The sequence below is a fragment of the Drosophila biarmipes genome, chromosome 3L (assembly GCF_025231255.1).
Source record: "Drosophila biarmipes strain raj3 chromosome 3L, RU_DBia_V1.1, whole genome shotgun sequence".
NCBI classification, from domain to species: domain Eukaryota; kingdom Metazoa; phylum Arthropoda; class Insecta; order Diptera; family Drosophilidae; genus Drosophila; species Drosophila biarmipes.
In genome coordinates this window covers 7,874,070-7,885,471 of record NC_066613.1, presented here as the reverse complement: position 1 = coordinate 7,885,471, position 11,402 = coordinate 7,874,070, and the positions used below count along the sequence as shown (strand labels likewise).

General features: G+C 41.9%; 1 protein-coding gene across 4 annotated transcripts; it reads left to right on the top strand.

The window, feature by feature from the left end:
* Nucleotides 1–3,543: 3,543 nt before the first annotated feature.
* On the top strand, nt 3,544–11,235 carry LOC108030710 (uncharacterized). Of its 4 annotated transcripts, none has more exons than XM_050886304.1 (5): nt 3,544–3,581; nt 7,943–8,312; nt 9,154–9,313; nt 9,479–9,624; nt 10,260–11,235. In XM_050886304.1, the coding sequence occupies exons 2-5, from the start codon at nt 7,983–7,985 to the stop codon at nt 11,169–11,171; spliced, it is 1,548 nt and encodes a 515-aa protein (XP_050742261.1). In that variant the 5' UTR covers nt 3,544–3,581; nt 7,943–7,982; the 3' UTR covers nt 11,172–11,235. The 4 variants fall into 4 exon arrangements, with proteins under 4 accessions (XP_050742261.1, XP_016959240.2, XP_016959243.2 ...); XM_017103751.3 differs by lacking the exon at nt 3,544–3,581 and adding an exon at nt 5,320–5,699 and having other exon boundaries at nt 10,260–11,234; XM_017103754.3 differs by lacking the exons at nt 3,544–3,581; nt 9,479–9,624 and adding an exon at nt 5,324–5,699 and having other exon boundaries at nt 10,260–10,409.
* Nucleotides 11,236–11,402: the final 167 nt, after the last annotated feature.

Sequence of the window (11,402 nt, the reverse complement as noted above, 5' to 3'; positions counted from 1 at the left end):
GAAAACATTAGAAGATTCGAGTGCAGCAAGCATCCATCTTTCTAAACCTATACGTGAAAGGCAATATAAAACGCTTGAAAGCTATTACAAAATCAAGGTACGAAACGTCTACGTAGTCATAAGGACATTCCCAAGACAACACATTTTGGCTTTAATCATGTAAGAATTCTTACAGATTCTCATTTTCTCCCCTTGACGTACTGGGTATACAAAGTAGACTTATCGGCAAAGGCGCGCTCTGTTTTCAGGTCAATGCACACGAGTCACAGACGCAGTCGCAGTTGCCGTTAAGACGGGACAACCCCTAAATTGAGCACCACCTGAGAAACAACCTGCCCAGAGAGTGACAACTGAGTGCACTGGGGCTGCAACTGCTTCTGCACTGAGAAAATGTCTGACATATAAAAAAAATTTCTAAAAATAAACAGATTAAAAATTACTGCAAATTACGCTTTAAAAAATCTAAACGTTTTGGGATTAGCATTTTTAAAAAGGTGTCATTCAAACCATTTCTTAATGTTTTTCTTTAGAAATTATTATATTTATACCCGTTACTTGTAGAGTATAGAGTATACTAGATTCGTCAGAATCTGGTGGCGCCCTAAAATATCGCTTTTGCTCCCCTAAGCTGAGAAACGGGTATCTGATAGTCGAGGCACTCGACTATAGCGTTCTTCCTTGTTTTAATAATAATATAAAAAAAAAACAAATAAACTTTTGATTAAATATCTTTCAAATATTATTTATTTACTTATTGTCAGGTAAAGGTAAAAAAAGTACCAAATTTAATTGTAGATATAGCTATTGTGGCCTTGAGCTAGGAATATGTTATAATTATTTACATTTTTAGTTTTCATATGAGGTGGTATCTTTCAAATATTATTCTCCACATTCCGATGTATCAATAAATATTTTCCGTGTACCGATTTTCACTGACTGCTGTCCAGATCTCAGAGCCCGCCCTGGCGAGATAAACCAGCAAACAGGTTCGTCCCAAAGGTTCAAACTCGGAGCCGGCGAACGAGCACAAGTGTTTTGACCCGCGCAACAGCTTCCTTCCGCCCCGCACGAAATGCAACTGTCTTTTGGGTCTGAGAATGTTGGCGGGCACACGGGAAACAATTTTGTGGTACTACTTAAAATAGTTTAGTAGTAAATTTTAAAAAATTCTTGGATTCATTGGAATAGTATATGACCGCCTGAAAATGATAAAATAGACTAACTTCCTTAATGATATAACAACTAAAATAAAATCCCTGACTCAAAGATTTCCTAATTCAATTTTGATTACTGCAGATAGGGTATGCTAGGTCGAAGTATTTATTTCCCTGTACAAGACTGAGTTCAACTGGGATCGGGACGCGCTCCGATGACTTCTGCACCTGCAACAGCAGCCGGCGCTGATGGCACGCGGTAAAGGCAAAGTAAAGGTAAAACCCCGAGGAAGGGCCCAGTCAGCCGAGCTCTACCTGGATGCAGTTGGCCGTTTGTCGTCTGCCGGTTGCCACTTGTAATTATTTTGTGCCTCGGCGAGTAAGCAGCCTAAAAGGTAAAAGGTAACAATGTCCCCTCTTTAGGACTTGATGCAAACAAATTATATTTCGTTATGTGGCGGCAAAATACGTTACATTTTGTGGAGGGTGTGGAATGGATCGAACACATGTGAATCGATCTTAGGAAATATTTATGTCAGGGTCAGTCCTTGCAGGAGAACATGTGTGTTACGTACCAACAAGGGAACAATGCCAAAAAACAGCTGATGCTGCCTGTTCAAAATATATGATGGATCTATAGGATCTAATCCCAGGTGGAAAATGGAAGAAACTCTTGATGTTCAGAAAATATAAAAACTGTTGCCACCTGGACGAGTTACTAATATATTGTATTAAATAAACGACGTACTTTACCTATTCTTTAACTTACATTTAAATTACTATTATATACGAATGCGCTGGGAGGATTTTTAAAAGGGTTTTGGAACAGGTGACAAAATACGTTTTTTATCATATCGAGATACTAGAAAAGGTTACTATTTTTATTTTGTTTAAAATTGTTAAGTTAAAGCAATATAAAATTAAACAACAAAAAAAGAAAAGTAACAAAAAATTTAGAAATTAACTATTTGTTCAATGCTCAAGGGAGGGCATTACTGGATAAAAATCATAATGATAAGTATATATTAACTGTAGATAATATTTAAACAAAATTCACTTCTGTAAATTGAACAATGCTTTTACAAAAATTTAAAATAACTTGTTTTCTACTTTCCTTTTTTATGAAAAGTATAAACATAAACAATATTTATTGAACTTTATTTAATATACCTTAAATAACTTTTTAGTGCCTTTACTAGCTTAGACGCGTAAAAATATAAAAGGTTAAAAATAAGGAAATTAAAAAAGTAGTATGAGCTACCTTCCCGTTCCGAGGGAGTTTACCTTTAGGTCGCTTCCATGAGGACTAAGGCACCCTTTCTGGCCACTGACAACTGACCCTGTACGGCTGACCCGCAATCTCTGCTCAGCAATCAACAATAAAACTCAATCATTGCTTGAGCACCGAACTCGACAACAATGAACTTGGGTGCCGAGTCGACTCCCCTGTCATTAGGAAATTTCCATATGCGAGTGTGCGACACATGCAACGCGAGACAGCACCCCCACAACCCCCTTTTCGGCGCCTCCTGCCCCGCTGACACGTGGCGCCGGCAGTTGCATGCGGCACTGGGAATGGACAGAAAGGACTCGCCAAATTGGGGATCTAAGGCGGCGGGGCGTGGCAATTAGCCGCTTCATGTGGCCAAGGAAAATCCGAATAAAAATTAATAACCACCAGCAGAGGTTCCCACACTAGAAAGCCTGTAATAGTAATAATAATCCCCCGGAGAGTTGCTGGTGCCATTATAAGGATACTACGAGCATTATGTTTGTTTATTCCGAGCGCGGTGCCGCTCCGCGAAATCGCTGAACCGCATCGGGCCAGTTGGCCACCCCTAACCGACCCCAGTCACCGGGGCTAGTAAGTACAGCCTGACCCGCTCCAGCTCCAAATCAATCATTTACATAATCGTCACAGCCACATTCGCTCTTGGCCCACAACGCGTCGAAATTTCACGCGCTTTTCCCCAGAAATGGACAAGTTGCGTGTTTTTAATTGCTTTTTTTCTTTTAATGGGGTTGGGTGTGGGCACTGTATTTTAGTTTCAAATGCAATCGCCTGAGCATTACTAGGCAAAGCTATAATGACTTGCAAGAGGGTCGATTTGTCATATTACACAGATAAGTTGGCACCTGCCATCAGCTTTGCAGGAGGCAACTCCCCGGTTCCTCCAGCAAAGTTCCTTATGAGCCACACTTCTTTTCAATCGACTCCTAATGAGCTGTGGCATTATTGAATATTTGTGTTGCCCAATCCTAATGAGACCAATGGAAATTACAGGTTGGCCACGTAGAGCAGTTGAAGCCAGGGAAAATAAATACTACCGTCATCGTGGATCGATCTGCATATGAATAATGACTTTGGGGAACCAGAGAACGAAACCATTGGCAGGGAATTTAGCTATTCAATTGAATGGCATAAATGTAAGTGCATTATATGTTAAATAATTGTCGGCATTGAGTACCTATTCTAAAAAGTGTACAAAAGAATCAAAAGGTTTTTCAACTCTTCATATATATCATTTTATTTTCAATCATATATTTGTATCCAAATCGTCAATTTATCAAAAACTACATTAGAAATCCTTTTAGAATACCGAATAAAAATTAAAATATCATATTTCATCGCACGCAGGACATTATTTTTGTCGCGCAATCGTCACAAAAGCTACGTTTTCATTCCTAATGCCACGAAAGCCTGCTGCCTGAACCATTAGCACTATTTCTTAGATAGCGATATAGAACTCCTCCCAAATTCGATTCCATATAGTATTCTCCCTCCGCTGCCCTAAAGTGTTTGATCCTGGCCGAAAAAAGTCTGTTAGTAACAAATGTACAACCACAGGAAAAAAGTCGAAAAAATCGAATCGAAAAGCAAATGCTGCCCATTAACAATAAAATACACAGCGAAAAAACAGTGGGGGTGGCAAAATAGGCTGGGCCAGGATGGAGCTGGTAGTGGGGTGGATAAAAACAAGGCAGAAATTCGTTTTTTATGTACCGCGAGTTTTTTATAGTTCGCTGTTGCTGTTGTTGGTTGCACGTTATCAACAATCTCGTTTTACCAAATAACGCAAAGTGCGCGTCATGGCATTGGTACACCGAAAAAAATACTGCAAGCACCCGCTGGCAGAAAGGTTAAATATAATATAACCTCCAACTTTTATAATTAGTGCGGTGAACTATTTTTTTCTAAAGTCAAAGAAAAACGAAAGTTCTTTCGATATGTGGTAACATAAGTTATTCATAAACCAGTATTTCAAAGTGCTTCAAAAATAAAATAAAGTCACTTGAAAAACACGCATGATTGCTGTGAGGTTTAAATATCAGGTAAATTCGAAATATCATGCCAAGTGAAATATTTCTATAACTAAAATATATCTATTTATATATCTAAAATCAGCAATGCAAATATTGTTAATAAGTAGATTAGAACAAAGAACTCTGAAATCCAAGTATTGTTATAATTTTTCTAGGGGAGAGTGCGCTTCATCGGATCATAAGATCGTCAGGGCTTCTAAGATTTCTCCCAGTGCAGTAGTGTGCTGGTGTTGATGGTGGTTCCTGGTGGCTGCTGGTGTTGGTGCTGCTGGCGGGTAGCACACGCTATAGCTCGCTTACGGAATAGCTGGAACTGCAACAAGGAGCGGAGGGAGTGGTCATGGCAGAAGTAGTGGCAGTGGCAGTGGTAGTGGCCGCGACCCAAAGAGAGAAGGTCTAGAAGGCTAGGGCTAGTGGAAATTGGTAGGAACGCCGGGGCGTTGATACCGGGTTTTTACTCAATTTCGGTGGTGGCTGGTGGTTGGCCAAAAGACGGTGGCAGGACGGCGATGATGACGATGACGACAGCGGGCTGGGAAGGGAACCTACCCTCGGATCGGACACTCTCTCTGTCTTTCTGCCGCAGCGCCAGGTGTGCCGGTGTGCGTTCCGTTCCGTTCCTGCGAGCGCTGCGCTCCCTTTTTGCTTTAAAGTTTTGTGTGGTAGCAAATAAAATTTTAGTTAGTCACTTGCCGTCGCCAAGGATACGCCGTTCAGTTATTTGTTGTGCAACGTTGTTGGTGGCAACCACGAGTCCTCGAGCAGGAGGGAAAGGACCTGTGCCGTGCCGAGAATATTTGAATGCGAGCGGTACGAACGGAGCGAAAGGCTTTCAGTGCCAGGCTCGAACCGAGTGCTAGCGACAGGGACAGCAGCATTAGCACCTGTCTAGATCTAGAAACATTTTTATATACTCGTTTATTATCCGGCCGGTAGGCAGCGGCGCAGCCAGCGCCTCTGCCGACGTCGACGGCGCTGCCCGTTCACCTTACATAGCCGCAAATTCAAATTTGAACTTCAGTCAAGTGTCAAAGCTCAAAGGATTAGCATGTCCTTGCAGCTGCAGCATGTGTGAACCAGTGCAGCCCACTGCGAAACAGAATTCTCAGAGCCAAATTACTCACTAACTTGCCAAAAGCCCAAGGAAAACTGCCAGAACCCGAAAGGATCAACCTAAGAAAGTGACCCACAACTACCAATCCTGGAGAAAAACTCGCACAGGTAAGCGATCTACGATGATCTTCCCTCAGACTGTGTGCCCGTGGAACGCTAGATCTTCATTCAGCCGGCTTTGAGTCTTGGCACTGGGAGAATTCACAGTTGACTTCAAAACTCTGTGGTTCTGCGGGTGCCAAAATTTAATCCTCGACTCTGCACAACGACTAAAAAAACTACCAGTTTGCATATAGTATTGGGAAAAGGTTTTAATATGAGGTTATAAAGGGGACAGGGGTATATGCAAGTTCAAATAATTTGAACAAGATATATGTATATATATTATATATAGTTATCAGAAGCAAAAAAAAATTTTAATTTTATTTTTTTAAGATACACATATTTTGTTAAAAAATGTAAATATGATAGATTTATTTCAACTGAAACCAAATACTTCCATACAAATACAATACGAATAAAAATCCATTTTAAACCGAATCTGCATCTTGTCAGAGCCATACAGAAAAAGTTTAGGCCATACTCCCTTAAGGACTTTTCCTTTTCGAAAGTTTAAAGCTTGACTACTACTATTCCCAATCACAGTCATCGCAATATTACTCATACGCCCCCTTAGCCAGCCCCACCGAACCGCCAACGTCACGAATGCGTCGGTTTCTCTATTTTCATTTTAGAATCCAATGCGCAGTACCCTTACAAAATTAATTTCTCCCCAACACGCAACGGAAATATCGAGGGGCATTGCAGGGGAGCAATTAATTGGGCCAGGCTAAAATTGTGAAACAGTTAAAAGTATAATATTCAAGGAGTGAAACACAATCGGTGGCCAAACTTGGGAGACATTGAACTTTCGGGGTAGAAGTATTTCCCAAGTTGGCCAACCGCACACCCATAAATGTGTAATAAGGGCTGGCTGTCCACCCCCAGAAACAATTAAGTGCAATGCGGGGGCGGGTCAGAGCTCAGTAATTGACCTCGCCGATGGAAATTTACATTTGAACTTATCTTGATTGGAAACTACATTTTTAAATGAACGTTGGCATGTCCAGGTGTCCAGGCGCAATCAAAGGCGGCTCACACTCAAGGATATCCTGCGCCAGGACTTCCAGGGGTTGCGGGTGGAAATCCTTTCGCAAATTACCTCACTCATAACTCATTTCTTTAATAGACCAGGGGGCGTGGCCGCTGGCTGAGCCACCTGTCCAGAGAGCAAATAAATATTTGAAGGGGGAATTCTGAACATTTCCGTAAATTCCACTTCAATTGTAGTCTTGCCCACAAATAAGGTCCTTGGGGGGCACTTAAAATGGTTCATTATGAACGATTTTTAAAATTAAATTATTTTAAGTGCACACCAGATCGATCTTATACACTTGGTAATGTCATAAACAGTCGTTCTTGTTCAATGTATATCATACCTGAGTATCGAGATTATCTTTTAACAGAATAAATGATAAAGTACTAATACACTTCAAACTTAAGATTGTATATGGCAACTTGAGCTAATTTATTTTTTATTTTATCAGTTCTCCAAGAGTTCTCTAATTCAAATGTGTTTCACTAAAACAAATTCTCTATTGTTCTTTTTGGAAATTAGTGCACTCTTATCGACTTAACCATTTTGGCTTTATCTAATAAAAGCCATGTTCCCTCCAATTTGTTCTCCAAAAATATTTCATCGCTCCTCCCCTCAATATATATAATTTGAGCTCCTTCGCTGCATTTTCCGGCGGCATAAATTAGCATTAATTCATAAGTCAGTCAGGCCACCAATTGCAGTGCAAAAAGAGAAAATGAACCAGAAAGGAAAATGTTTTTCGGCTGAAAAGAGAATTTGCATACAAACTGCAAGGTCCGTACAACGCCCCCCGAACAACACATTATGCGGGGCCTGGTGGGGCCGTGAACTGGGGAACGGGGCCCAGTAGGCCTCGTAGGATTCCGATGGAGCGCATGGGATGGGGGGAGGTGCGACAGGCTAAACGCCGGCAATGTTCCTGAATAATGGGCCACCGGCGCCAACTGACGTTGGTAGGCAATTTTCTAGGAATCTAGATGGGGTTGCGTCGTGTCTATGGCGAGGTGCATCTGTATATACCCGTGTATGTTTTATATCGCTGCACGTAGAGCACGGCGAGGGCTACTGCATAATTTATTTAATCGCGGGCAACAAATCTAAATTGATCGCCAGGCGTAGGCGAACACCCAGCCGAACCAACAAAATGTCTAACAAGGATATTGCATGTTCCCCATATGTATTTAACTGGGTTTCTCCACCACTTTCATTGCAGTGCCAATTAGCTAGAGAGGTTTTCAGCGAGGCAAAGGAATATGGCGCCGCAACAGCAGAACTCCACATTCATCGATGATAATCTGGACAGCTGTCCATCGCTGTTGAATCTACCCGAAAGCCCCATTCTTCCGCCGCGACGGTGTCAAAATCAAGACGCCAACAAAAATAATAACAATAATAAGCAGGCTGCGTTCGAGGAGCGATTGGTGGATGAATCGGTGGGGGAGCCACCATCAGCACCACCCAAAGCACCAGCACCACCAGTCCGGCAAGCATGCAAAAATAAACACGGCAGGGAAAACGGAAACGTTGGCCAGGCCAGTCGTCGCCACCGTTCCATATCCCTCTATGGCGTTAATAGCACCGTGGTAAGTGCCCCTCCACCTCCTCCTCCGGCCAACCCCTCCTAACTTCCCACCCCTGATTTTCGGTTGCGGCAGCTTTTCCACTGAAATCAAACAAATCATCTAATTGGGTGGGCAGGCACAGGCGCTAAACATATGCATAAACAGCGACCTCGAAGAGCACCTGTACTGTAGTTAAAAGGGCCTGGGAAACCGCCACTATGCGTCGGTTGCATAAGCTATTTACTGCAACCCTAGGGTTTTCTTTAAAGAAAATGTCTAAAAAGCTGAATGGGAAACTCTTACAGTGCGTCGGTTGCATAAGGTTTTGATTGGAACTATAGGGCTTTCCTTGAGCAACTGCATTGTCGAAAACATATTAACATTGATCTTTTAAACCTCTTTTAAAACTTACCTACTGAAGTAATTTTAGGAAAATTAATGTTGTAACCAAAATGAAAGCGTGGAAAATCCTATAGTCTCACCTTAAATGTTAAAGTTTCTCGGAAAAAAACACTCACAGAATTTTGAAATAATAAAGCTACAAAATCATAAAAATTAAAATAAAGGAAACTAAGAAAAAACCATTTAAAATATTTTAAAATACTGAACATAAAAATTCTTTTTAAATGTTTAATTTACTAAAATTATAATAGGTAAGAACACAAGTGATGAAAAAGTTAATTATATAAATTTGGTAGGAAAATATAGAAAATAAAATTTAAACACATTCTTTTTGGAAAAAAAAAAAACCAAAGAATGGGTACATATTGTAGAGTTTCACAGTTCCCTCTCATCCAGTTTTAAATGTGCGGCAACCCTTTTTATTGATCCTCGTACTACCCGTTTGTTTCTGCCCCCTTAGGAGCAAGGCCACAAGGAAATCCCCATCTGGATGGACGACGGCGAGGCGCGCTACGTATCGGGAGTGACGAACAAAACGACGTGCGATGACATAATCAAGGCGCTGATTGATGACGAACTGAGCAACGGCGGTGGGCTCTTCCGCGGAAGCAATCCGAAAGGTAAGCCAATACTTTTCCAGCCGATCCTGTCGTGACTGCTTTTTGTACATCACAATTTGGGGTTTTATTTATTTATGCTTCGTATTTACAATTATTTTATTTTCCCCCGCCTGCGTTTCGTTTCGTTTCATTGAATTTTTGTTTTCCGGACGTTGGAAAAACAAGATGGCGCCCAGAGGAGCACAGCGGCAGCATCGCGTGACTACGGCGATTACATTATAACGGAGAGTTGGGGCGGCATAGAGCGGAGCTACGACGGCAACATGGCCATTTTGCCCGTTTGGCGCGCTTGGAGCCGTGTACACAATGAGGTAATGGCGTCAGCCGGGGACGGGGCCAGGGGGAATCCCACCTGGCGTGCAGAATAAGGAATAGAAGAGCGAAACACCAGCGAACTGGGCCCGAAAAAAGTCTACAGTGATTGCATAATAAGCGCTTTTTCCTGGCGCCACACGCAAGCCGAGAAATGTGAAATTCATGTCGTTCTCGAAACCCCTTCCTTCCCCGGGCCCTACATCCCCTGCCAAAGTCACACCCGCGCCTTCTGCAGAGTACCACTCGCATTTGACTTATGCTCTGGCTTTTCGTATTTATTTGTTTATGACGCACCGAGTGAAATCAATTTGCCTATTGATTTTTGTATTAAAGTTCATGTTTTCCATTCGGCTTGATTATGTTGTAAATTTTTTATGATCCCTCCCATTGCTAATGTTGTTTGTGGACTGCGCGCTCCTAATTGTTATTTGATGATCTTATCGAGTTAATGGACAGAAAGAGTTGGGAAAGAGATGGATTAGGGTAGTATACATGGTTAATTGCATTATTTCCTTACAAATGGTTATGGTTCAGAAACCACAAATGGAAAAAATAGTTAGTTCTTAAACATTTTTTCCTTAATATTATTTATTTATTTGCCCTATTAATATTATTCTTCTGCTTGTTGCAGCTTCGCATATCATTAAAGCATCGTGATAACTTCAGAGATCCCCTGGCCATGCAACTAGTACCCCATACACAGCCGCCCACGAGTTTCTCGATGATCAAGTGGCTCAAAAAACTGCTGCCGCTTAAAAGGGGAAAGAAGACAACGCCTAAACCGACCAAAACTCCTCCCAAAGTGCCCAACAAATTGAAGGAGAATAGCTTGCTTGGCCAAAAGCAATCCGTTCCCAACGACTTGGTACTGGTTATAATGCCAGACCAACTGTACAAGGGTGCCGAAAATGCTGCCAGGGCCAAGCTTTACAAACTGGCCGAGAATCGGGTCTCCAAGCAGCGACATCGAAGGCGCAGTCGTCACGAGGTGACCAAGGCCTCAATCGAAACGTTCAGAACAGCGATCCCCAGCGAGTGCAACAACAATAACTACAATAACAACTGCATAAGGAGGCGAAAGGATAAGCCCCTGCGCAACAGTGTCCGCAATAAGCTGGCAGCCCTGCACGCCGACATGAATGTTCGCTATGAGAAGGAGTACGCGCTGACTCGTCAGCTATCCGAAAAGTGCCGACTGTACCGATTGCAGAACGAACGGTACAAGGGACCGGAAATGGAGTTATCGGTTGGGCAGCTGCAGCAAGATATCGAAGCCTATGCCGAGGACATCATTAAGACGGAACACGAACTGCTCGAACTGAAGAATGAGATCAGGCACGACATATCGCTGATCAATAACCTGAAACGTCTGACCTTGGAGGAAACGCAGGCAGATGCGGAGTGCAAGGGAGGCGTGGCTAAGCCGCCACAGGCCTCACAGGAAACGGAAAATACCCCTCAAGTTGCTAAAAATACGCAGGAAATGCAGTTTGTTGATAATATTTATGAGTTTTGCGATAATAATGCCAGTATGCTGGTTTAGTTTTAAGTACTTGTACCTTGTTAAGTTTTTGACGAATAAATGTGTAGTTTTTACATTTTTACATAATTTTAAACTTTACAGTTTTTTTCTGACATTTTTGGAAAGCGTACAAAAATGTATATAAGTTTGGCAAAATGATTTAGCTCCCCATAAATAGTAGATATTTTTTCAAAAACTTTGTATAATACTATTTCTTAGAATTAAAAGAAGTACCCATAGTCTTAAATATCT